This window comes from Eptesicus fuscus, chromosome 6 (genome assembly GCF_027574615.1).
Source record: "Eptesicus fuscus isolate TK198812 chromosome 6, DD_ASM_mEF_20220401, whole genome shotgun sequence".
NCBI classification, from domain to species: Eukaryota; Metazoa; Chordata; class Mammalia; order Chiroptera; family Vespertilionidae; genus Eptesicus; species Eptesicus fuscus.
The window spans coordinates 107,751,196-107,778,257 of record NC_072478.1 but is presented as its reverse complement, the minus strand read 5'-3'; the positions used below and the strand labels follow the sequence as shown (position 1 = coordinate 107,778,257).

Here is a 27,062-nt window from a genome sequence, read left to right as displayed (position 1 = left end):
CGATGCTGCGGAGCTGTCGCCTCCTTCCTGCGTCGCACGCCTGGTCTGACGGTGGCGGCACCGGCGGCTCCTCCTTGCCCGTCCCCTCGTCAGCTCTCCACCAACAGGGCCACCTTCCCCAGGCCTTCCTTTCATAAACAGTGAGCCCGCAGGTCTCCGCCCAACATCAACTCCGAAGACTCCTCCTGTGCATCCCATCACGGTTAGCATGTGTGCGTGCATGAATGCGTGTGTGTGGTATGTGCGCACGGGTGTGTGTGTGTGTTGGTCTCTCCTGCCTGCCCGCCCCCCTGGACTGTAGTTGTACCAGGGCCCTGACACCCTGTCACGGCACCTCCTGTCCAGCGGACGTGGCAGTCACGACAGAGATGAGGGAGGGAGGGGAGGCCGTGAGGCCCTCAGCGTGGGCTCCCATACTGAGCCAGCTGACCAGGCCAGGGCCTTGCCTCCATCAGAAACGATGAACAGCGGCCCGCCTGCCAGACCGCACCTTCTGAGGGGCCGCAGCCCGCTCAGCCTGCCTGGCCTCGGGAGGGAGCACCTGGGGACAGATTCGGGTTTTTCCTTCCCCGTCTCCTAAGATGTCAGCGTCCAAGGCAGCATCTTTAATAAGCTCCACACAAACACTCAGACTGCTCTCCAGGGAACTCTGCCTGTGGAGCCAGAGCTCACAGCTCTTCGGGCAAAGAACAGACAAGAGTGCGTCTGCCCAGCACGTCTGGACACGGCGAATCCTCACTCCAAACACAAGTGTGGAAGGGAGGGGGAGAGAGGGCTGCCCCCCAAGACCCAGAACACACTGGGGCCCACAGAGCTGTCCAAAGGCCTCAGCCCACAGGGACACCGGGCTGGAGAGCTCTTGACAGCAAGTCAGAGCCCTCCTGCCAATCAGGACACCACCACAGCCTGCCGGCCCCCGGACGCTCTGCCCGAGCTGCGGCTGAGCAGAGCTGAGCCAGGCGTGAGGACGAGGCACGAGAGGCGTGTGCGCTTAGCGTAGTGGAGATCCGGGCAGACGTGGGTGCCGGAGACAAAACACAAGTGGCCGAGGTGGGGCTGGGCTGGGCGCTGCTGACCTGAGCAGCCCAGCCTGACCGGTGACTGCCGCCCGCCCTGCCCGGCCCCCCGCAGTCCTGCCCGGCCCCCCGCAGCCGTACCTTGGTCAGCAGCAGGACCCGCTTCTGCAGCCTGCGGGCCAGCGCCTCGTGCGTCTCGCGCTTCTTCCTCTCCTCCAGCAGCTGAGCGCTGACCTGGCGGACCTCCTCCTGCAGCTGCTGCCTGACCTTGTCCAGCTCCCGGATGCTGCACAGACAAGGCAAAGGGCAGAGGGTGAGGCTGGGCCCCCGGCAGCACCCCAGCCGCAGGCCCACCAGGCCCAGCCACGTCACTTGGTCTCAGAATAGAGCCGCACGTGCAGCCGCTGGCATTTCCCCTGCACAGTCCTCGGAGCCTCAGAGCATCTGCTTCCCGCGGACCCAGGGTAATCCCAGCAGCGGGCCCCCACACACAACGGGGAAACCGAGGCCTGAAGGGACTCCAGCGCCAGAGCAGCGCTGCCTGTGTCACGCCGGGTGAGCAGCTCCGCGCTGCAGGGAGTCGAGCCCCAGCCCCAGCCTGGCCCGGAGCAGCCGAACCCCAACCTCAGCTCCGACACCGAGGCGGGGGCCCCACAGGTGCTCTAGGCCAGCTCCGGAGGCCGCTCCGCCGGCCCTGGGCCCTGCCCTTCCTGTCACCTCTGCTCCCAGCATCCTGCCCTCTGTGCTCGCAGTGCCCGCCCTGGGTCCATGGCCTGCCGGCCCCTCAGGCCCCAGACAAGGATGGACACTTGGCTTAGAGCCTCTCAGCTCCCAACCGCCCACAGACTGACCTCCACCTCTCGCCGGGTGGTGGGGGGTGGTGAAGCGCCTTCAGTTTGGTTTCACACTCTTTCCCCAAACGGCCACTCTCCTTCCCAGCCCCGCCCAGTGGCCTCTGCCCCGGCCCTGCCTCTGCGGGCTTGAGGGAGAGTCCGCGACCAGGGAGGGCAGTGTGGGGAGGGCAAGGGAGGGCCTGGCGAGGGACGGTGATGGGGGCTGCCGCTGGGAGAGAGCAGGGCGAGGCTCGGCACAGGCCGCACTGGGGGCAGTGCCCTCAAAGTGGCCTACAGGAGGGCACGGGGGGGGGGGGGGCAGACGGAGAAGGCCATGTGGGAGAGAGGGTGCAGGAGACCACGAGAACCAAGACCAAGCGCAGGGACCGCAGACGCCGCTGAGCGCGGAGACGCAGAGCCGGCCAGAGGGCTCATTTTCACACGTAAACTCCACGGGACGCAGAGGCCTGCAGAGGAGGACAGGGCATCACACGCAGGGGCTGGCCTCCCCAAGAGCAAAGTTCCCAGGAACTTTGAGGAGAACTTTTCAAAATACCAGCTGGAAGATGCCCCCCACCCCTACCCCGGCACCGGCAGGAGAGGGGACCCGGCCGCCAGGCCACGCGGAGCTCTCAGGCTCAGCCTTCCTTGTGAAGTAAAAAGAAAACTCATAAAACATTAAACCTCCTGCTCTATCCTCACGTGACCTGAGGCCGCTGGCATTTCTGTGAACGTTGGGAGTTCAAAATGAAGTTCTCAGCTCCTGGGGAGTCGGCGCCTTTATCGATCGTTCGCCCGCTCGACAGCGTCTGAGCTGCGCAGTGCTGGCCCGGCGGCCGCTTTCATGTCATCTTCTCAGACAACGTCCGCCACGTGCCCACTCCCAGGGACGTGGAAGGACACGAACGCAAGCGCGCAGCAGCAGGAGGCATCCCGTGGCCTTCCTCAGACACCGTGGGCCGGGCCGCCCCCCACGGCCGCGCAGCCTGCCTTCCCTGCTCTCCCTCCTCCCAGCTCCAGCCCGCCCCCGCCGTCCTGCTGTCCAGGTGGTGCCGGGACCAGCGGCCATCACATTCGCCCCGTGGTGCGGACGGCCCCAGGCCCGGCCATCGCCCCGCAGGACCTGCCAGGAGGACAGTGCCCTCCGCAGGCCACACACGAAGTCTTGCCCGCAGTCAACACAACACGGGCGTCAACATCCAGCAGCCACCGCCAGACCCAATGCAGAGCCAGAGGGACTCGGCCCCGCAGCCTTCCTCCGCGGCCCTGACAGGACTTTCCTGCGGCACGGGCCTCACATGGGCCGCTCCCCACGAGCGCCCCTCAGGACGGACCGGGGTCTCCAGCGGGCTGGCACCAATACGCCTGCAGGTGCACCCGAATTCTCAGTAATGGCACGTCCGTATGAAACTGAGGACCAGGACGCCTTACTCGCACGTACGCAAACCCTGAGCATCTCACTCTCCGGCTCTGAGGACACAGCCCTCCTACCCCGCCCACAGCCTCTCCTTCGATCCCTCCAGCCAGGCCTCCGCGTCACACCCTGAGCACGAGGCACCTGGGAGGGTCTGGCAGTGTCCCAGGAAAGCCCTTGGCAGCAGGGACGGGCCGTCGGCAGCTGAGGTCTGGTCACGTCGTCAGATGTGCTTCGCTGAGCGCCCCCGCGGGACTCAGGCGGACGGCAGAAGCAGGAGCTGAGGTCACACCCGGGCAGCCGTCCGTCCGCACAGGACACGGCACACACAGGACCCGGGAAGCGCCCTGCCCCCACCAGTCCCCACTCCCGACGAGGGAACAGACCTCTCGAGGTCAGGCGGCTGGGATGGCAACACAGGCTCCGATTCAGACTAGAGCCCCGTCTACCTGAGGGGCCGCCCCTCCCCGCAGGCCCGCCTTGGCCAACACGGCGGGTCAGGCCGAGGGCGCGGCTGGCGGTAGGACCTCGGCTCTGTCGTCTTGCACGAGGCTGCTTGGGCACGTGTGGGGAGGGATAGCGGGGGCAGCAGGCGGGGCAGGTGGCCATGCTCTGGGTCCTGCTCAGGCTGCCTGGAGAGGGGGCAGAGGTGCCTGGTCCACGTGGCCTGCAGTCTTTATTTATACCATCTGACCCCGATCCTAACTGCCTCCAAGTGTCATTACATGTTCCTCTGAAAGAATTAACGTCTAAACACAGTAAACAAAAGCAGAGAATCAGCAAAGCAGAGGCTGAAATAATCGCCAATCACAGGCAGGCCCCGGGAGCGAGGAGGCTGACTGGCCTGGCCTCCCCAGAGGAGCTCCCTCCTCACTCCTCCCATCCCACGCAGCGTGCGTCCCCAGAGCAGCGAGGCCACGGGAAGCACTCCCGTCCGACCTTGAGACGTGAGAAGGAAAATTACCCTCTGCAATTTCAATTCCGTCCCAACCGTAATGAATAATCCAATCCAGCTGATCAGTTACCAGCCTGTCATCGCCAGTCAGGGTGCCTCCACATCACGGTGGGGAGCCCAGGCGAGGCTGGCTCTGGGTGCCAGGCACACAGCAGCACGCGCTCCCGCCAGGCCACAGAGGCCCAGGCAGTAAGGATATGGCAGGGACCAGCGGGCAAGCCCAGTGAGCCCCTGCCTGTCCCGGCTGCAGCCCTGGGAGCCGGCGATCCCGGGAATCAGGGCAGAGAGTTACTGAAGGAGCCATTGCCTCGGGGCCCGCCCCGCCCCGCCCCGCCCCCACCGTCTCTGTGAATGAAGTTAAACTGGGACACAGCTCACCTCCTCACTTACGTGGCACCTGTGGCTGCTTTCCTGTGACAGAGATTGTGTGGCCCCAAAAGACAAAATCACGTCTCCCTGGCCCCTTGCCGAGACAGGATCGGCACTGCCCTCCCACAGCCCGGCCTGAGGGTCAGTGGGGTCAGAGTGCGGAGGCAGGTGGACTCCTGAGGGACCAGCTGCCCGGCCCGGAGCCGACAGCAGGAAGCCCTGCAGCCTGGCAGGCCTCGGCCCTGGAATGCTGGTCCTCCGCAGGGGCCGCGCCCTCCTGTCTCACCATCTCCCTCCCCCAGCGCCCCACACTCACAGCCTCCCCATGTGCAGCAGCCGCCGTGGACCCGCCCGGCAGCTCGGGAGTCGCTGTGGGCACACTGATGCTGAGGCGGGGCTTCCGGAGCAGTCGCATGTCCCCGACTGCTCAGGTACACTCCTCCAGGACAGGCCACTGGCCTCAGGGCAACGGCCTTCTGAGGTCACGGCCTCCAAGCAGTGGCCTCCAGCCAGGTCATGTGCCGCCAAACGCGCCCTGCCTCCTTTCCAGTCCAGCCCCGCTCCCCCCCCTAAGGAAGGCAGAGCCACAGGCAGGGTGGGGGGGAGGCGCCCACGTAAGGCAGAGGGAGGGCGCTCGGGCAGAGCCCAGGGTGGATGGGGTTGGGACTCGGGAGAAATAAGCGAGCTTCAGACACCCCACAGCCCCGGGACAGGGGTGTGGTGACAAGTGGGTAGATGTGGGTGGCAGCCCCCCCAGAACCCCATTAGCAACTCTGATGCTGAGACGCCAGCGCCCCCACAACCGTTGGCAGAAGCTGACGCCTGGGCAAGTGCACGCAGGGCTCCACCAGCCCGCACTCTGTGGTGCCCGGCCGCCTCGGGGCCGCCAGTTAATCAAGCCCGCTCTGCGGTCCCTCTTCCCATCGCCCTGCTGCCCTGGGCCTCGGCACAGGAGTCATCCCTGAGGAAGAGGCGCCTGCGTGGATGCTGGCGTCTCTCCTGGAGCCTCGCTGTCTCCCCGCGGGGAGCTCCGCCCTGGAGGCGCCCTCTCCCCAAGCACATGACCCCCAGGTAACAGCCACGAGCACACTTCCCCAGCTCCCCTGCAGTGGCCCTGAGAGAGTCCTGGCTTCTCTGCCGTGACCTCCTGGGGAGGGCGAGGGCGAGGGCGAGGGCGAGAGCCGCCTGCTCCTGTCCCCACATCAGCAGCAGCCCTCACCTGCTCCACCGCCGCCGCCGGGGCTCGGAGTTGGCACTGGACTCCGCGCAGCTCACTCCCTCTTGAACGTCAAGGGCTGACTCAGAGAGCTGCCTGCAGAGGCAGGGCCAGTGCTGGGAGCTGGGAGTGCTCTCTGCTGACGCACGGGAGCACGTGCCAGGCGACCACCGGGGCAGAGGCCGGGGCTCTGACCTCCGCGGGAAACGCGGGCGCCAGGGACAAAGGTTCCAAGGAGGGCCTGGCAGTGCAGGCCGGCCGGGGCAGCTGTGAGGAGACTCCCAACATAGCGAGGCCGGGATGGGGTTCCCTGTGGCCGGGGCTGAGAGGCAGGAGCCTCGTGGGCAGTGAGATCTGGGGCACGTGGGCACCTGTCCAGCCGCCAGCACCTCCCAGCAGGACTGAGAACCAAGGAGCGCGGTCCTGCTCAGGTTCTCGGAGAAGCGAGCGCCGTGGCCAGAGCACACTCCTGCTCCAGCTGCCAAGGGGTCTCTGTCGGCCATCTTTCCAGGGACAGCGAAGTGGGAAGAGAAACCTCTGCCCTGAGGAGTCGGCAGCTAATGGAGGGACACACAGGGCGTGCCCAGAGCGGAGAAGCGTCGGACAGGAGAGGCGGGGTCTGGGAAAGGCCCAGGTGCTCGGGCAGAGGGGAGAGGGCCCGCAGGCCCTGGTCCAGGCAGGAGCAGGGAGCAGCGCAGGAAGGCGCTGCCGAGCAGAGTGGGCCTCCAGCGCAGGGAGCGAGCACCCAGGGAGCACGCTCCCATGTCCAAGAGCAAAGAGAAGCCAGCAGAACAACAGCGAGGGCTGCGCACGGAGACCCCCAGCCAGCACCGCGACCGCTGTCAGGGCTGGAGAGGTAAGCCCACCCTCACCCGCCCCGAGTGGGCAGCCAGGCACTGATGCCAGGGCCTCCGGGCAGGGGCCTGGACCCAGGAGCCAGGGGGGCCGCCGGGCAGGGGGGCACATGGCCCGCTCCCGACCGCTCAAACCCTCCTCCCACACAGACCCAGCTTGGGAAAGGGCGCTCCGGGGACGCTGACAGCCCGCGGTCACTCCACTTCCCGGGGTGCAGGAAGGACCGGCGCCGGGCCGGGGTGGGAGGGGCGGAGCCGGATGGGCAGTCCACAGCATTCGGAAGACCCGTCGGTCCAAGTCCGAGGGAAGTCTGCGTGTCCGGAAGGAGAGGGCAGCGTGAAGGCTGGTGGCGTTCCACACACGTCACTTGGGAAGCTGCTGAAGGAGAGGAGCCGGCCCCGGGAGACAGCCCCCCGTGCCAGGCATGTCACTGGCCCAAGGCCAGGTGACGGGAAGGAGCGCGTGACCGCCAGGTCCTGACTCAGGTCCCCTGCAAGCCGGGAGCAGCGATGGGGGAGCCACCGTGCGCCGTATCTCCCTGGGGCACACCGCCCAGCCCACAGCCAGCGGAGAGGGTGCTCGGGGCGCGGCTGCTGCACCGAGGCCTGAGCTGAGCCATCTGCAGGGAGCAGATTAGAGGCAGGAAATGCAGCTGGTGAGCAAGTGAGCCCGAGAACAGGCGTCCTGCACATTGTGCGGGAGCCACTGTTGCAGATGACGGCACCGCTCACCGCCACTCAGGGGGACAGTCACCGCCTCTGAGAGCCGCTCAGGTTTCCTGCGCATCCGAGCAGCGTCGCCTCGGCTGCCCCGCCAGGCCCTGGTGACCCTGGGCTCGGAGCAGAAAGAGGATGGAGCGGAGCAGACATGGGCCGGGCAGGGCGCAAGGGCCAAGGATAGGGCCTGTGCACAGGACCTCGGGGCACGGCCACGTTCCCGCTGCCAGGAGACCCCCAGCAGTGTCAACACCTACGCCCAGCTCACCCAGCACACGCTGCCATCGCCCGGTGACAAGGGTGGCCTCCCGAACCACAGGCCCGTGGAGGTGGCCCGCTCAGGACAGGAGGCAGCGAGGAGCAGAGCTCACGCTCAGCTCGGCTCGGCCAGCCTCCAGTTAGGGCCGCAGCTCACACAGCCGGGAACTGACCAACAGTGCCCCTGTGTGTGGGCACAGGGGTGCGCGCCCCCCAGGCCACAGCAGGGAATTAACGTCCCAGAACACGGTGGTGGGCGTGAGCCGCCAGGCCTCTCCCACATCACACTCTCCCAAATCTCCACTCCACGTGCCGCCTGCCTCCGGGCAGCTGAGCTGTCCCCTTGGGAGAGGGCGTGCCATCTGTGCCCCCAGCGCGCTACCTGGACAGGCTGGCCCACAGGGCCCGGAGCTGAGCGCCCATTCCAGGGTGAGTGATTCGGTGGTTCTTAGTGTATCTGCGATGCTGCCCAAACATCAGCACTCACTCGGGAAGCTTCCCTCCCCCTGCCCACCAGCCTGCTCCGGGGTCTAGCACTTGCCTGCTGTGGACACTGGTTTCTTTTTTAAAAATATTTTTTTATTGATTTCAGAGAGGAAGAAAGAGGGGGAGAGAGAGAGAGAGAAACATCAATGATGAGAGAGACACTGACCGGCTGCCTTCTGCAGACACCCGCCCCCACCCCCCACACCCGAACTGGGGATTGAGCCCACAAGCCAGGCACGTGCCCTGACTGGGAATTGAACCCATGACCTCCTAGTTCATGAGTCAATGCTCAACCACTGAGTCACGCCAGTGGGCTGGTTTCTTTTTTTGACTCCTTCGTTATGTGGACGAAAAGGGGCCACCTGCTCACCTGACAGACAGGCTCAGGGAAGGCCTGCGTAAGCCTTACACTCAGAGACCTAGAGTAACCACAAAGGATGGTCTGAGATTAAAACTGTTTAAATTAAAAAGCAGTTTAGCCCTGGCTGGTTTGGCTCAGTGGATAGAGCATTAGCCTATAGACCAAAGAGTCCCGGGTTCGATTCCAGTCAGGGCACATGCCCAGGGTTGCGGGCTCGATCCCCAGTGGGGGGTGTGCAGGAGGCCACCGATCCATGATTCTCTCTCACCACTGATGTTTTTCTCTCTCTCTCTCTCCCTCTCCCTTCCTCTCTGAAATCAATAAAATATATTAAAAATATAAAAATAAAAAGAAGTTTATGGTGGGTAGTCATGTCCTCGGCCCACTATCTTCCCTGACAAATTTCAACTTTGACCTCAACTTGTACCTCCCCTTTCCGGACCCCTCATGGCACAACCAGTGCACCATGACAGAGACCACAGATCGCCCCCCCCCCCCCCCGCCATTGTTACTGTTACCATGTTCCCGGCTGACCGTTAACCGTCCTGCACCCACCTGTGTAAAAGAAGCAGGCCTCTATCATTTCATTTCTCACCCAATCCCAGAGGTTTCCCACTTGGCTTTCTCCCGCCTCCCTCACCTATGGCCAGTGGATTTCCTGTGACCCGCTTATGAGACGTCCCTCCTTTGACGGTCACGTATAAAACAAGGTGAAAACCGCCGTTCTCCGAGTGCTATCCCAATCCGATGAGGTTCTGCTTCCCGGCAATTGTCGACAGTTTGGCCCAAATCAACTCACAAAGTTCTTCCCAGGTTTGAATGTTCTTACGTGAACAGTTATGAAGAATTATGTTGTTTAACCTCCACCTATTTGTGAATTTTCCAAGTTTCCTTCCGCTATTGCTTGCTCACTCCGTGAGGAGCAGGGTCTGGGGGGACAGGTGGCACGGGATTAGAAACCCCCGTGCCTCGGAGCCTTCTAATGGGAAGTGCTCTGGGCCACGTGCTCGGGGAGGACGCCCCGGGGCCGGGGAGACGGCTGCTGCCTTCGCCTGCAAATGGGATACGAATCCCGCCTCGTGAGCCTCTCGAACCCATTCCAGGGGAGGACGTACAGGAAGCACCACTGCGGCCCTGCACTCCCACCAGTGACTCTGGACACACCCGTGGGCGTGGCAGGAACGGGAGTCCTTCCTAAGCCGTGTGCTGGCGGTCACTGACGCCAGGGCTACACTTGGAGTCACCAGAAATGCCTCACACAGAAAGGGGGTCGGCCTCAGGGGGAGGGGGAGAAAGCCCCAGGGCACCTGTGCCCGCGCCCTCCCTCAGAGCTGCGGCCCCGGGGCGGGGGCCAGGCCGCACAGGGCCAGCCGAGGTCAGGGCTCCCAGGGCCTCCTCCTGGCCTGCGGTGCCCCCCGCCCCCCGCAGGGCTCCGCCCGATTGCTCCCCACTCTTTCAGGAGGAGCCCGCTCAGCAATCCCGAGGCGCGCAGCAGCAATGGGAGGCGGCGGGCTGGTGACAAAGGAAGTGCTTCTCTGAACACAAATCCCTCCTAGGAAGCGGATGTCGGAGTGGCCATCTGGCTGGATTAGCATCCCAAAGCAACACCCACGCAGGCACAACTTCCACGCAGCCATTTACATGATAACAGCACGAAGTGCTGAGGAAGCGGTTTGCAGAAAGACTATCCCAACTGCATCTCAACTCCCGCTGGGCTGGCCGTGAGGAGGGCTGGGCCTGGGTGGCTGGACCACCCTGCTCTCCGGGCAGCCTCCTCTGACCAGGCCAGGCCAGGGAGCCAAGGGACACAGCCCTGCCGGCACCCTCCCTGGGCCTCCCCTCCCCCACGTCTCCTCCACGCCTTCGGGTTTCCTCTTAGAGAGTCCTCCCCAGAATGACGGCCAACTGCCCAGTGAAGTCAGCCCCGAAGGTTCTCCCCAAACCTCAGCCCCCCATCACAGCTGGCCTGTGACATCCATTCACTCTCCCCCTCAGATGGTGCCGAGAGAGCGTCCGACGACACGTGCAAAAGGTCGTCAAAAGTGTTTTCAGCAAACAAGCAACAGAACAGCCAGGCGGCCAGAGCCCAGGGCTGGGACTCGTGGAGAGCTGGCGGCCAGCCATCCCTCAGCTCAGGCAGGGGAGGTGGGCACAGGGGTGCGCGGCACAGCCCCAGACAGGGGCAGAGGGACACACTCAGGACACACAGGGAGCAAGGGCCACCGCAGGCACCGGTCTCCAGGGGCTCCCAGGCCAGGACCATGCTGACCAAGCGCTGCTGAGCTGGCGGCACCTGTCACACCCACGGCCCTAGCGCACCCCGTCCACAGGGCACGCTCCTGAAGGACGGTCCACGCTGTGGCCGCGCGAGCAGGGACCAGCCCCTCTGCCCCCTGGTGGCCCCTCTGCCCCCTGGTGGCATGGGCACCGAATCCTGGGAGCGAGCACTCAGAAAGGCCCCAAGGGCCAGACACAGAGCTCAGCCAAGGCGCCCTCTGCACGACCTCAGGTGGAGCGGGAGCCCCTCAAGCAGGCAGGTGGGCCCAGGACTTGCAGGAGGGAGAGGAAGGGAGAAAATGGCGGTTTCAGGAAAGGTGAGCAGCCAGGTGGGGTGAGGGAGGATGCAGATGGGGCGGCTGAGAGCCTGGGCAACGGCGGAGGCCTGTTGGGGAACCCGGGCTCCTCCCCTCAGGCGCTAAGGAGCCGTCACACCTGCACCAAGGCTGCCGTGGGCCAGCCTGAGCTTCCGCTGGCTGCAAACTAAACCTCCAGGCCAGCGGCCAGCGGCACTCTCCCCCCAGACTGAGCTCCTGCCCGCACTTCACTCCGCAGCCCAGACATCAGGAAGCTGCCTCGCTCCCCTCAGCTCCTGGCCCAGGCCGAGGGTGGGTGGGTCCCGCCGCCTCATCTGTATTCCAAGGCACTCAGGCCTCTCCCGCCTTCTTTGTGCTGCAGAGATAAGTAAGTTCCTAATCTCTGCTATCTCCCAGCTGCAAACGCTCAGGCCTCTTTTCTTTTTATTTAAAATATGAAATCTCATTCAGATTCGCAGGAGACAGCGACCATCCTCACAGTGCTGACAGCCGCCCCCGCCCCCCGCCCCCAGCCGGGCCAGGCAGGCGCTGCGGCTGGGAGCGGCAGGCAGGTTGGGTGTCAGCCCTGGAGCCTCAGCCAGAGGTCCTGCCTCCACCACCACGTCCTGCCACCCGACGGTCAGGGCCCAGCCACGGGCTCTGAGGAGACAGCCTGCGGGTCCACGCTGGCCACGGGAGCCCCCAACAAGCCACCTGCTGACTGTGAGGAGTCCCCGCAGAGCCCACGCTGCGTGAGCGCTGAGAGCGTGAGGCCGCAGCAGGGTCGGCCTCCGTCCCGCCCCCTCCCCCCATCCTTGCCCCGTGGGCTGTGGCTCCGAAAAGCCCCTGCAGCTGGGGCCTGAGCGAGCTGACCACTCCCATCTGGCTGCGGCTGAGCTCCAGACTCCTGAAACCAGTGAGAGGGCAGCGGCTTTCTGGAGCCCAGCTTTGGGGCAAGAACAAGAGGTTTAAGAGAATGTCACAGCCAGGCACTGTGCCCTGGAGGGGGGTCATAAATGCCAGTGTCTCTGTGACCTGCTCGCTTGGCCCTCCCCGCCCGCATGTGACAGGCTCTCTGCCACCCCCAGGATCCCACCCCGTCCTGTGCCCAGGCCCCGGCCGCCCAACAGGGAGAGCCTCGGAATCAGCGGTCCTGACCAGCACCCGGGAAGCAGAAGGGGAACCAGGAAGCTGGGAGCCAAGCTGGCCTGCACCTAGGGTCCTGGCTGCACGGCATACCCTCACCTTGGCAACGCTCCGTCTCTCAGCATCCTGAGTAATTCCCCTGCCGGGAGCGGGAGGGGAGACATGGGGATGTACAGGGCCGGGCCCAGCCTGGGCTGAGCAGCAGGAGCCCGGCACCTCGCCCTCAAGCTCACCTTCCTTCTCCCGACACGTCTGATGAGTTGACATTGGTGTTAAAATCTTATCATTTATGTAACAGCTCAGTTATTAACGGAGTCTCGTTTGCACGTGTCAGCAGGGGAGAAAAATCAACTAATTAACCACTTTCCCATCAGCAAGAGGAGGAGCTGTGCTGCCAATCTGTTTTCAACTCCTCCTTCCAACTCTCCAAATTTCGCTCCTTCATCGGGAGAGACTTATAACCTTGTCACAGGGACTGGAACCTCTACCGATATATCCACCAGCACCACCAGCACCAGCACCAGCACCATCACCATCACCACCATCACCACCATCACCATCACCATCACCATCACCACCATCACCATCACTATCACCACCACCATCATCACCACCATCACCATCACCATCACCATCACCACCACCACCACCAACACCATCGTCACCATCACCACCACCATCATCACCACCATCACCACCACCATCATCATCACTATCACCACCACCATCACCATCACCACCACCATCACCATCATCACCACCATCACCACCATCACCATCACCATCACCACCACCATCATCACCACCACCACCATCACCACTGCCACCAACATCACCACCACCACCATTATCACCTTCATCATCACCACCACCACCACCATCATCACCATCACCAATATCACCACCTTTCTCAATATCATCACCACCACCATTATCACCATCAAAGTCACCACCATCACCACCACGACCACCAGTATCATTACCACCACGACCACCAATATCACTACAGACACCACTCCCAGGCCCACCACCAGCACGGCATTTTCCCTGCTCCTTCGGGAACGTAAGGTCAACATCTGGAAGAGCCTCTGCAGATGTGCCTCTGGTCCTCTCGGGACATCAGCCCACAACCTGAAGGACAGCCTTGCGCCTCCAGACCCAATCGCACAGGCCTGCGTTCTCTCTGTCTGTGTACTCCCTCTGCCTGGAGGCCCCACAAATGGATAACTCCTTCTTGTGCTTCAGAGTCCCCCTCTTCCTCAGGGAGGCTGTCCCCGGACCCCCAGCTAATTAAGGGTGCCCCCCAGCCGTGCTGGCTCAATGTGGGCCCAGCTGTGCTGTAAACAGTAACACCCAGCGATGTGCTCCTGTGTGAAAGGGTAAACTGAGGCGGGAAGGAGAGGAGGGAAGAAGCCCAGCTACACTGAGACACTGCCTTCCCGGGCCCAGGTCACAAAGGGGGCTCTCACTGCCAGGCCATCCCCAGACAACAGCAGTGGGAGGGGCACCGGGCAGAGCCCACACACACCCTTGACCTGCAAGGCCTGACTGAGCTTGGGGGCTCCCGTCCTCTCAGGAGCAGGAGCCCCGGTAGCAAAAACCTCAAAACATTCCCAAGGGGGCTCTTGGTGAGAAACAGGGAGCAGAAGGGGAGGGGCAGAAGACAGAGGGTAGGGGATGGGCTCACACCCACCCAGAGGCTCCTCAGCCTGGCCTGGCAGAGTGAACCCCTGACCACAGAGTCCCTCGGTGTCCCCTGCAGACCGACAGTCACGGGTGGTACCTGACTCTGGGAACACGGTGTGGAGAGCACAGGATGGGGGCCTCCATGCACTGGGTCCTGACCACAGCTGTCACCCCAGGCGTGGGAAGCGGAAAATCAGACACGCGGCCAGCGCCTGCAAACCAGCCTGCTGCCAGGTGCGCTCCTCAGCGCCGAGGCAAGCGGGCTCCAGTGGAGAGGGAGCGCTCCCAGCCGAGGCGTGAAGTCCTGTGGTTGGATTTCCAAACCGGGTGGGAACCAGGACCAAGGCGAGGGTGGCAGTGAGCTCTCCAAGCACCTTGCCTGGCCCATCACGCCGGCTGAGAACAGGCTGGGGCATGGCGTGGCCAGGACCCTCACGGCACCGCACTCTGGGGAGAGGGCAGGAGTCCACACGTGACTCTATGAGGTCCCCCAGCCAGCTCCCGGTTTAAACGCATTTGCTCTGTGAAGTTCTTGAGCTGAGCGTGTAACTGCTGAGGACGGTATTACATGCCTCGTCCTGACACCGCCAAGTCCCACGGTAATTATCCCAGCACAGGAGCCAGCGTGCACGGGCACACCCATCACCCAGCTCCTCCCCGCCCACACGGTGCACATGGCAAGTCGTGGGTGCCATGCAGACTTCAAACCACAGCATGGACTCTGCCGGGAGCAGCGACAGAGGCTCCCTCCCGCAGCACCGAGCCAGTGAGTTACACGCAGCCCGCCCGAGTGGAGCCGGGCCCCTACCCAGAGCCCTGCCGGGCGGGCACAGGAAGTGCACAGTGTGTCCTGCGGGCAGAGAGTCCTGGCAGGAAGGAGCGGCACAGAGGCCACGGCAGGGCGGCCATGAAGCCCAAGACAGGCTTCCGACAGCTCCGTGCTGCCCTGTGAAGAAGGGATGAGAGAGAGAGGAGCGCAGGCGCGCAGGCCCGCCGGGCTGCAGGGCTGAGGTCCAGGCCGGGCTGCGATGCAGGGCTGGGATGGAGCAGCCTGTGGAGTGAGGCCTGGGCTGTCCCAAGCCCACACTCCGGGCCCCACACTGGGAAGGGACTGGTCCCTGCAGGTGTCAGTCACTCAACAAGCTGAAACCCCCGCCTCTCTCCCCACGATCCCCAGCTCACCCCACAGCACCACCCACCCCTCCGCCCCTTGGGGCCACCTCCTGTAGGAAACCATCCTCCAGATTCAGGGTCAAGAGCAGCCGTGTTTCAGCGGGAAGGCGCCAGCAGCGTCACCTTACAGACCCCCTCCTCTCACCTGCACTCCCGCCCAGCTCACGCCTGCCCAGGTCAGGGCCCACAGTGCCGTGGGGTGTGGCTAGCCAGCCTTTCCCTTCCCCTCCTCCCTGCCCTGCCCCTCTGCAGGCCCCCCGAACCTCAGGAGCAGACGCAAGACAGGAAGGAGAGCACAGGAGGGCCTCCCTTGGATCCCGTGTCCAGCCTGGTGGCCTGCCCGGCAGCAGTGTCCCAGAGCTGACCTCTCAGCACAGCTCAGGGGCCACACCCACAGCTTTCCTGGCCCTGCCCTCTATGGCGTCCACAGTTGGTTCCCAGAAAACACATGTGACTTGCCCCCGTCTGCATGTCCGTCCTTTTCCTGCTGTCCTGGAGGTGCTGGCGCACTGGGCCCCATCGTGCAGCGTCCCCCCTCCCGCTCCCTCCCACGCCTGCCTTCGCCCTCACGGCCCTGCGGGCCCTGCCACTCGGTGAACGCGTCCAAGATGCTGAAAGCCAAACAGCTCTGTCGACCGAGTGAATCTAAACGGCTGATCCCGGTCGGACTCGGGGAAAGCCGGGGCGTCTCACAGGCCAACTTCACCCCCAGGGAGCGCACCCCACCCTGGGCCCCGTTTCCCCACCAGGTGAGGACACGGGGCGGAGCTGCCAGGGGCCTGTCCCGAGCTCGCGGCCCCACACGAGCACCCAAGTCGCCCGCCAGGAAAGCGGGGTGAGCAGTACCGACACCCGGCTGCGAGTCCTGGGGACGTGCTGGGCGGGTCACTGGCAATGGCTGCCTCCAGGCCACGGCCACTGGGTGTGTCCTGCACAGGACGCCCGGCAGCGAGGTGCCCTGCCAGCTGACCTGACGCAGAGGGACAAGCTGCCCCATCCAGGTGCTCAGAAATACCTATTTTTAAAATGCTGACCAAAAAAAACCCCCAAAATGGATCGTTTTAAAATAAAAGCAAACGCTGGAGATGTTCATCACGTATAACGCCACCTCCGTTAAAGCCGAGCCCACTGGGCTGTGGAGCCAGTTCCGGCCGTGGGCGCACCGGCGGCATTGTCAGCGCGAGTGCAATTACGGGAGCGGCTCCCCTCCGCTCAGCTCATCCGCCCATTCATCCCGCAGAATGAGCGCAGATGTTCCCTCGGAGCAGAGGGAAGATGAGCGCCTTTCAAATGACACTTTTTCAGTTTAAAACTTTATTTAAAATAAAAAGTTATTTAAGTGAAACTCACGCACTGTTTCCCCCTGACTGGCTATGGGCGTTGACTTTCAAGGCTGCTTCCGCCTAATTGGACTTTCCACTTTCAAATGAACATCTGTGCTGGGGGCTCAGCGCTTTGTGGAGAGCCGGGAAGGTCTGCAGAGCCTCCCGCAACGCTGGTCACAGGAGCCCGCCTTCCCGGCCGGGCTGGCAGCTGGGCCGGCCCCGGCTCCCAGTGGAGAGGAAACAAGGGTGCGCACCCGGGGAGCTGCTAGCCCGGCCTTCCTCCTGGGCACACACAGCGGGGACCCCGCCCAAGGGGAAGGCTGCCCCATCGAATGCCACCCTTCTCGCCAGGTTGTGTGTGCCAGCTGCTGGGACATACAGGGCCACCAGGACACCAGGCAGGCACCACCAAGTGGGGGCTTCAGCCCAGCCACTGGAGGCTCCCTGGACCCCTGCCCCCCACATCTGTCCCCACACCTGCCCCTCGGCTGAGCCCCAACAGCTGGACCACGAGTCCCACGGAGGAGGGCCTAGCTCTGCTCCGGCACCTCCCCTGCCACTTTGAAGGCGGCCGCAAGCTCTGCCCCAGAGCTGCGCAGGCCCTGGGGGTGAAGATGGGCAGTGTCCCCACGCCTCCGATTCCTTTTCTGTCAGTGTGGACAACGCCTCAGCTCAGCTGCCCCCCTGGCCACTGGAGGCACACCCAGAATCAGGTGCAGAAAAAAGTGTTTTATGAGCAAGCACCATGAATGACACGTGAATTTTGCTGCCGTGGGTCCTGGGGGGAGGGGACTGGGACAGCCGACAGCCTCACTGTCCACTTCCTGTCCCCGCACAGGATACTCCCGTCTGCTCGTCCCCTCCGGTAGTGCGGGAGCAGACAGGGCCTGAGCACTTGGGGACACTTCTGTTCTTACAGCGCTATGTTTAGAAACCTCCAAATAAAGCCACGGAGGGTGTTGCAATAATATACGTTTTTAAACTCACTAATTGAATGTTGCCATTACAAGTGCTATTTTGGGCCATCTGCTAACCATGTAATTTAGGAACTAGATTCTCCTCTCACAGGACACACTGTTGCTGCTCTGTGGCTGCTCACTGGCTATTCCACACACACACACACACACACACACACACACACACACATGCGCGCGCACATATACACATGTGCGCACATGCATACACATATAGACACACACACATGCTGCAGTTGGCGACCACAGCCGCCTCCTATTGCATGGCGCCGGTAGGGCTGACGACGTGGCGAGCAGGGTCACCGAGCCCAGGGTTGAAGGACAGTGACGGTCACGAGGCCACAGCGTGCCACGTCCCGGAGCTGGTCCCCTCCGGGCCGGAAGCAGCAGGAATGTCTGAGCTTACGCCACAGCCTTCCTTCCGAGGCGCCTTCACCAACCCTCACGGCGTCTCCAATGCCCCACCCCGAGAAAGTGCCTCCAACCCTCAAACCTCCACCATCCCCCAGACTGCGAGTCGGGCACCGGCTGCACCCCAGCTCATGGCGGGCTGGCCTGCGATGGACGCCTGAGACACCCCCCACACACTCCATGGCGTGTCCTGAGGGCCTCGTCATGAGCCAGGCAGGCCTCCGGGGCTCTTGCCTCTGCTCACATGGAAGTCGACTCCTATTGGTACTGCCGACGGGGCCTGGCCCCGAGCGCTCGGCCAGCGGATGTGCGCGCCTCTTCTCCATCCACAACGAGTACTGGGCTGCGTCTCAAATGCCTCTCCCGTCCCAAGTGAGAGTCACGTCGCTGGAAGAGCCCTGGTTCGGATGATGCACATGCTCTAGGCCAGTGATGGGCAGCCTTTTGAGCTTGGTGTGTCAGACTTCGCCAAAAAACTGAGCATAACTCGGGTAGTGTGTCACTTTGAGGAAAAAACATTATTTCGCAAATGCTTCATCCTCGGCATGCGGCCGCCTCAGCGGCCGCGTGTCATCAGAAATGGCTACGCGTGTCAGTGCTGACACGTGTGTCATAGGTTCGCCATCACTGCTCTAGGCACTTCCAGGGTCTCGCTGACGGGCACACACCGTTTCTGCACGAGACTCTCCACCGGCGCGGCGCCGCCTGGCGAGGAGGTGGGCGCACGCCGCGGGAGAGCTTGTCACACACACACCTCCTGCAGAGCACGCACACTTCCATCCACACGGCCACCAAGTCCTCGAGTCTCTCCTCTCCCGAAGGCAAGAAAGGCTGCAGGACACGGGAGCGTGAAAAGGAAAAAGCAGACGCATTTCAGTACGAAGCACACAGGGCGCGTGGAGGCCCAGACGTCAGAGGAGCGAGTAAAATCAAGAGGAACACACACGGGGAGGGACCTCAGCTCCCGTCCACCACGCACCTCCACCCCATGTCCACCACGCACCTCACCCCGTGTCCACCACGCACCTCACCCCGTGTCCACCACTCACCTCACCCCGTGTCCACCACGCACCTCACCCCCCGTGTCCACCACGCACCTCCACCCCGTGTCCACCACGCACCTCCACCCCGTGTCCACCACGCACCTCCACCCCGTGTCCACCACGCACCTCACCCCCCGTGTCCACCACGCACCTCACCCCCCGTGTCCACCACGCACCTCACCCCCCCGTGTCCACCACGCACCTCCACCCCGTGTCCACCACTCACCTCCACCCCGTGTCCACCACTCACCTCACCCACCCCCGTGTCCACCACGCACCTCACCCCCCCGTGTCCACCACTCACCTCACCCACCCCCGTGTCCACCACGCACCTCCCCCTCCCCGCTCATGTCCACCACGCATCTCCCTCTCCCCACTCATGTCCACCGCACACTCTGCTCCGATCTTGGGTGAGGAAGCGAGGACCATCCTAAAGTTGGAAAGGGGCTCCGACAGGCCCAGTCGCTCGCCCACAGTCAGGACAGCCAGTCTGAGGCACAGATGCCCGGCCCTCCGCTCCCGCTGCCTGTCCCAGGTCTCCACCATCCACCCAAAACCCACGTCACGACGGGCGCCTGCTCGAACTTGGCCTCTGGCTTCCCGGAGCGCCTGCACCACCACCCAGCAGGCGTGTGAGGAGCAGGCCCTACGCGGCAGACTAGGAGCGCTGTCCCCTGAGGGGCCTCAGGTCTAGAGGGCGAACAGCCACAGTGGGCAGCCCAGCTGAGAGGCGGGCGGGGCACGGGGCAGAGCCTGGCACGCCCCAGGGCACGGAGGTGTGCGCAGTGACCAGCAGGACAGGCCACAGCACACAGGGCAGGGGGACCGGGGCAGCATGCCGCCGTCAGGGAGACCGAGGAAAAGCAGGACAGATCAGCGAGTGCGGGAGGAAGGCACTCAGAGTGCGTCAGGGGCCTGGAGCGGAGGCGGGTGCCCCCCCTCGGCGCTCGGTGCCGGGCCTGAATCTCAGAAGCCGCCTCCGTGTGGAGCGGCGTCTCCCAGAGCTGTTTCCCCAACAACACAAGCCGGGTTTTATAAAACAAAACATGATAATGATCTTGGCTGCACATTCCAGGAAAGATGTGCCAACAGGAACACATCTGGGAGCAGGGACGGAGGTGGGCACACGGTGCTGAGCGGCCTCACACGCCTCTCCGGGAAGTGCCGGGCAGCACCGAGGCGGGCCAGGGTGGGGACAAGGACCCCTGGTGTGTGGAGGGCCTCCCTGCCCACCCGGCACTGCGGCAGGTCTGCTCAGGGCCCCGCGCACGGGAAGACGCGTGAGGTGCCGCGCCACCGGACGAGCTCGCAGCCACAGACAGGAGTGCACGGTGCCGTCGGGGCCTCACAGGGCGAGTGGGCGAGCAGGGACCACAGCGCATCGGCAGGACCAGACCCAACAGCGTGGCTCTGGGGCTTCTGCCGGTTTCGAGGTTTCCTGCAACTTCGTCCCATGAACCACGGAGCAGGCTGCTTTCCCCGGCGCGCAGGCGAGGGGGTGCCCGGGCGGGAGCACGCTGCTCCCCAGTGCCCGGGGCTCTGGTTCCGAGGGAGAGGGTGGGGAGGAGGCTGCAAACAAGCCCCCATGTGGGCCGCAGAGCCCAGGGCACTTGCCCTCCCCCTCGCCCCGCCAGGTCTGGCACGGTCCCCGGCACCACGTCTCCAGGGCTGCTCCAGGGGGGCCTGGCCACTCGCCGTTCCCTCCCATTCCTGGGACGCTGTCTATGCATCACGCCTGGCCACTGGGTGAGGACACAAAACAAGACCGTGGGCTCTGGCTGGTGTGCTCAGTGGTCAGAGCGCCGGCCTGTGCACCAAGAGGTTGCAGGTTTGATCCCCAGCCCCAGTCGGGGTGAGTGCAGGAGGCAACCAATCGACGTGTCTCTCTCACACAGATGTCTTTCTCCCTCTCCCCACTCCCTCCCTCCCACTCTCTGTAAAAAGCAATGGAAAAAACACCCTCAGGTGAGGATTAACGATAACAAAACAAAAACGAAAAACAAGACAACAGTCATGATGCCCCAAACCCACCTCTGAAACTGCTTCCGTTTCCCTCCCGGGACTGAGTGCCATTCAGTGCCACCCCCAGGACCGAGGCTCCTGCCACCAGTGCCACCGGCCACTGCAGGAAAGCCCGCCAGCCAGTGAAATCGGGCAGGGGCGCAGCGCAGACGGGGCGCAGCGCAGACGGGGCGCAGCGCAGACGGGGACACAGTGGAGAGGTGGGGCGCACAGTGCAGACACTGGGAGGGTGCAGTGGAGAGGTGGGGGCACTGTTTTTGCCCCTGGTTCTCTCTGTGACTGAGGTTGACCCCGATCCCCCAGCCCACAGAGCGGACGTACTGTGTTTGCTCTGGTTGGTTAGGGCGGGTTCCCTCCTCTACAACCAGAAACGGCCACCCTCCTCTTCCCCCGCCCCCCCACCCCGCCACCCTGCTGTTCTCTGGGCCCAGGAAGCCGGGCCAGCGGGAGCCTGGCTCCTCAAGGCCGCACACGGAGAAGCCTCCATCGCAAGGGCGGCGCTGAGCGAGGGGCCAGGCCACGCTGCTGCAGGAAGCTGGTCTTGAGGCAATTAAGCCTGTTTCAGAGCGGGTTTGGCAGGAGGTGCTGAATCGATAGATCCCTCCAGCATGCGTCCCTGCAGGTAAGGATCAATCAGGCAAACGCTCCCAATCTGTTCCCGCTGAGCCGAGAAGCAAAGCTGTTTACCATTCGTGCCCAGAAATAAATAAATGAACCCACCAATTAGTCAGCACCATTGTTTCTCTGGAAAAGCTTTTAGTTGCTCCAAGAGAGCCCGGCCCCCGCGCGGCCCTCCATTAAGGCGCAGGTGGACGCCGAGGGGCTGAGGGCACGCTCAGGAGAGGGTGGGGGGCGGGGGGAGCGCAGCCGGCCTGGGACAGACCTCAGGGCAGGACGGGCTGTGGGCCACCTTCCCACGTGGGAAACATGGGCACCCACCACAGGAGCCTGGGACACGTGCCAGAGCCCGGCGCTCACGGGCACCCAAACCCTGGGCGAAGGGGCCGCCTGCTGGGCAGGCTCTGGACCAGGCTCCTCCCTCGGCTGAGTGTCCACGAACGATGGATCTGCTGGTGCCTGGGGTGCCACGGGGTGAGCCCCATCTCTGAGCACATGCTCAGCTGCCTTCTCCCAGGGCCGACTCCAGCTCCATGTCAAAGTGAGGAGCCAGCTCTTGGGCAAAAGGACCCCAAGTGGCCACCAGCCACTCACATACCAGTCCCACCAGGGTAGTCACTAAGAAGCCACCAGAAACCAGACGAAGCTCCTCGACTGGCCCATGAGGCCGCCACAGGGAAGCAGGTGGATGGCGCGCCCGCTGGACCTGGGCCACTGGTGCAGGCGGGCAGTCCCATGCGGACCTGCCCAGGCTGTCCTGCCGTGAGCAGCTGACAAGGTCAGGCCACGGACCCAGCCACGGGCCCACGCGGGGACCACAGACAGTGCCTGCTGGTCAGGCCCAAGCACGGAGGCCTGCCCCTCCGAAGCTCTCTGAGGGTCAAGTGCTCCGAGGACCCTGATGAGCCATGTGTGCAGAGACCTGGACGCGGAGCTGCGCTGTGTGCACTGAATTCGACCCCATCGACCCCACCTGCCGCGAGGAGCCTGGAGAAGGGCCTGTGGGTGGTCCGCCTGCCCTGAGGATGGAGGCCAGCGCCAGGCCGGCGCACCAGGCCAAACTGCCTGCCTGTACCAGGGGGACGTCGCCAACCCGCCTGCGAAGAGCGACAAGGTCAGCAGCAGCATCGCTCCCACGCCATCACCTGGAGCTGCCGAGAGACGGGAACGGGGGAGCGGCCAGAATCCCAGGGAGCAAATAAGAGCGAGACTGGACACAGCAGGGCAAGGCTGCCGACACAGTGGCCCGGCTGAGGAGGCCCCAAGACGTGATGGTGACCACAAAAAAAAGCGAGCCGGGGCCTGTGAGCCCTGAGCCCCCAACAACCCTGACGAGTGCCCGGGGCCGCCTCTCAGGACAAGAAGCTGGCGGAGGTCAAGCAGGGCAGCGAGCCACGTGCTCGGCAGCGCCACAGCCGGGTCAGGCCCAGGCCTCAGGGCCCAGGAGCTGCTCGGGCCCCGAGGTGCAGCTGCAGGAGCAGGAGCAAGGCCGTCTTCCTAGAAACGCGGGGTGCAGGCAGGGGAGGCAGGGCCCAGGGTGCCCGGTGGGAACGTGGGCCGGGTGTGGAGAAGGGAGAGGCGCTAAGAGGGGCAGAACAGTCACACCTTGGACAAGGACGGAGGCCGTGTCCCTGGGAACCAGGCCGCCGCCTCCCCTCGGCACTCACAGGCCACAGGCGGGAAGCGGGTGGGCGGCGGTGACACCAGCCAGGCCCAGGCTGCCCTCCCGTCAGTCTCCCGCCCCGCACCAGGTGTCCGTCTCCGGGCGTCCGGAGGGCCAGGCGCTGTGCCCCGTGTTGGACAGCCCCGCCCCCTCAGGCCCTGCGAGCTCTCGGACATGGCCTTGGGGACGGGTAGCTGGGTGCTTGTGCGCTCATGGGCCGGTGAGGCATTGGCGAGGGGAGGCTGAGGGTTTTGAGTCCCACACGGGAGGGGATGAGCCGCCGCCCCGGATGGAGCAGGGGCGTCCTCAGACCCGAGGCTGGCGGCGCGAGCCCCTGCGTGCTTCCTCGGATGGCTGCGGGTGCTTCTCTGGCAGCTCTACCATAAACTAAGGAGACAAAGCAAGAGAGTCCTGACATCTGTCCAGCCTCAAATCTCAGGAAAGCAGGCTCAGAGCATCCACTTGGAAGGGAGCCAGCCCTCAGCTTCTAAGCAGCAGCCACTCAGCACCAGCCTTTGGCCCCGTGGCTCTGCCCGGAGACAGGCTGCTCACTGAGGACAGAGCAGGAGCAGGTACTGTCCTAGCTGCCACTTCCGGTGGACGGGGTGAGTCACGCACTGCCTGCGTCTGCCCTGGGTGCTGCGACAGGCCAGGGGCTGCAGACGGCAGCCGGAGGCGGTGGCCTGTCCTGGGAGCCCTACAGGCCCGGGAGGGGAACAGGCTCACGCCTGGGACAGACCCTGAGTTCCAGTGCAGAAGCAACAGCTCACAGAGGAGAGAGAAGAGTGCCGGGCAGGGGTGCACACACGAGGGGAGGGAGGGGGTCAGCCTCACCCCTGCTGGGGGGCTGACGTGCCCACAGGGTCTCCTGAGGGAGGGAGCTGGCCGCAGCATGGCCCTGAGAGGAACATGTGAAGGAGAACGGGGTAGGGCTGGGGGAGGGGTTTCTGCAGCCCTCAATACAGGGCACCTCTGCCTACAGGGCCTGCTCCGCTCTGGGGGGGCCTGCGTAGCAGGCAGGGCACTGGCCCTCGGAGCCACTTCCTGAGGAGCTGGGCCAAGAAGGAAGGCCCCGGGGGAAGCGCAGGCTGGAGGGGGAACCACTGCCCCCAGAACACTGCCTGCACTGGGAGCGCCGAACCCCCTGCAGGTGGGGTGACCTTGAACAAGAGCCTTCGCCCTCAGACTCCCCCCAAGAGTAAGGACACGCCTCCCTGCCTCCCCCAGCAGTCGGGGCACTTACAGCGATGCCTGCGGAGTGCTGACGCGCTCGGTAATGAAGTGCACTTGAATCAGATCCACCTGCCGACGGTGCACGGAGACCGCCTCAGTCCTCAGCACTCAGTCTGGTTTGGGGCAAAGAGCCAGCGGCTCGGCCGGTGCTCACGCCCTGGGAGGTGCGGAAGCAGCGCCGAACCTTCCCAGCCTCCGCCTCCCTCTGCGTGTGCCCTACAGTCCCCGCGCCCAGGCCGTGACCGCGCTGGTTTGTCGTCAGCCAGCGCGATGCCTCCTGCCACCGGAGCCCTGGGCACCCCCCAATGGCTCTGCTCACGAGGTCTGAAGGCGACACTGGCCCTCGGGGCTGGAGGTGGGAGAGGCCACACAGGCTCACAGGCAGTCTGCTCGTCAGGAAAGGTCACCCACTATAGGCAAACACAAGGACGGGGTTCGAGAAAAGGCCGGAGAGCAGCTCGCCGACCTGCTCTGGCTCCAGAGCCTCCCGGTGGGAGCCACCTGCTCAGCCCTCAGTCCTCCAGTCCCTGCCGGAGCCTCTCGGGTCACGTCTGGCGGTGGATGAGCTGGAACCACAGGACACCATGCCCCTCTGTCATGGAGGCTCGGGGTGTGGCCTGCAGCCTTGACCATCACAGGCGGGGCCAACAGGGGCCCTGTGTGGTCACGAGAGGGAAACTGAGGATGCCAGCGGGGTTGGGGGCACACGCACTCTCTCAGCCTCGTCTCCAAGGAGACTGCTCAGAGGTGCCAGGATCGAGGCGGAGGGAGGGGAGCTGCTGCCCACTGGGCACCGAGCAGAGGCGGCACATCCCACCCCCTGCCCCCAGCTCTTAGGAGGCCCGTGGACAGCGAGACTGGATCTGAGAGAAGGCAGCGCTTTCCCCTCCTTTCTAGGCCCAGAGCCAGCGGGGACGTGGCCACCAGCTGAGCAGGGCAGGGCTGAGCAGCACCCTCTCGGTGACAGACCGCCCCCCCCCCCACCCCCGCCTCGACTGGCGACAACACGCAGGGCAGGGCAGAGGCAGGTGCCCGAACAGAAGGGCCGGGCCCGACTCTGGAAACCTGAGTGTCTTAACAGGGATGGAGAACGGAAGGCTTCTCCCTGCAGACATCTTGTTCCCTCCCCCCGAGACCGCTCTCTGCCTGCCGATGACAGGGCGCCGAGGAAACTCTCCAACGAAACTCCAGACCCAAAGCCTAGCATCTCCTCTCCCGGAGGAGACGGCCACCCGGCCTCCGGGGCCTGTGGAGACCGCCGCGCAGACACACTGCTCCCTGATGAGAGGCAGACAAGCGGAGCGGACACGCAGCAGGGCCCGCGCCCCGTCGGAGAAACAGGAGGTAATTTCTGCATGCGGACGAGGTGGTCCAGAGAGGCTGCAGGGCGCCGGGGAGCTCACGCCACGCCCCTGGCTGGCAGCCTCCCAGGCCCGCTGCAGCCACCACATCAGAGGGGCTCCCAGCACTCTGTGTCCCCACCGTCTTGCCAGGATCAGGCCACAGAGGAGGGAAGACCATGTGAGGTGAGCCTGGGGCGTGTGACCTTAGAGCAGCTGCCACCCACTGACCCTCCACCTCAAAGCAGCCTCCCAAGTCAGCAGGCGGCCTCCACGGCGCACCACAGGCTCCGCCCAAGGCCCAGGGACCGCGTGCCAGTCCTGCGGATGCTCTCTCCCGGCACTGCTCCGCCTCCAAGGCCCAACCCCCGAGTGAGGCCCCAATGCCAGGCCCCAGCCCACCAGACACATCTCCCTCTCCTGAGCCCCGTGACCGGGAGCCGCGACCCTCTCCCCACAGCAGGCATCTGGGTATGTGGGGCTGGACCGCAAGCTCCACCGGGCTGACCACGTCGCGGCCCGGACACAGCCAGGAGCCCCGAGCTGCTGGCAGAGACACTACCAACGCCGCGGCCAGCAGGTGCGTCTGGCGCCTCAAGGGCACGGGCCTGCCGCAAGCAGCACAGTCTAACTCCTGGGTGTTTTGTGATTGAAACGAAGGTAGATTATGGAGTAAATGACACACACACACACACACACACACACACACACACGATATTAAATCATAAAACTGCCACAAAACGTCCCTAGGGAGCAGCTCACCTGGGACATGCCCCGGGCGGCACCTGCTGGTGCAGCGTCACAGCCGCCTGCAGGGAGCACCGAGCCCCACTGCAGCCCCAGCTTGGGGCTCCTTCCGCTCGTCCCACCTCAGGCAGGGTGGCCACCCTCAGACACATCTCCCTCTCCTGAGCCCCCGTGACCGGGAGCCGCGACCCTCTCCCCACAGCAGGCATCTGGGTATGTGGGGCTGGACCGCAAGCTCCACCGGGCTGACCACGTCCACAGGCGACTGAGAACAGAGCTGACCCAGGTGCACGGGACACCCCAGAGAGGGGCCTGGGAAGCCCACAATCTCGGCTCAGGTGCAAGGCCTGCCTGGGAGCCGGTCCCCCTCACCCCCAGGACCCCAGGGTTCTCCAACATGAGCCGGCACAGGTGTGTCCTACTCCCCAGGCACTGGGAGCTTCTGAAAGGGCATGGGCTTGGCCGGCCCCACCGCTGGCCGGTCACAGCAGCTCATCTGGGGCCAGCGGGCCGGGGGCATTCTGGGAAGGTTCCAAGCAGCCCTGGCCCCGATGCTACACCGGGAAGGACCGTGCTCTGAGGCTGCCAAGGCAGAATCCCGGGCTCCCCTGGCTCTTACAAGAGGCGAT

General features: G+C 64.3%; 1 protein-coding gene across 1 annotated transcript in view; it reads right to left on the bottom strand.

The window, feature by feature from the left end:
• Positions 1 to 27,062, bottom strand: part of MAD1L1 (mitotic arrest deficient 1 like 1) — a 148,170-nt gene that overhangs the window by 65,809 nt on the left and 55,299 nt on the right. The window contains exon 11 of the mRNA XM_054718261.1: positions 1,158 to 1,302. Coding sequence (XP_054574236.1) covers positions 1,158 to 1,302 — 145 coding nt within the window. The remainder of the gene's footprint in view (positions 1 to 1,157; positions 1,303 to 27,062) is intronic.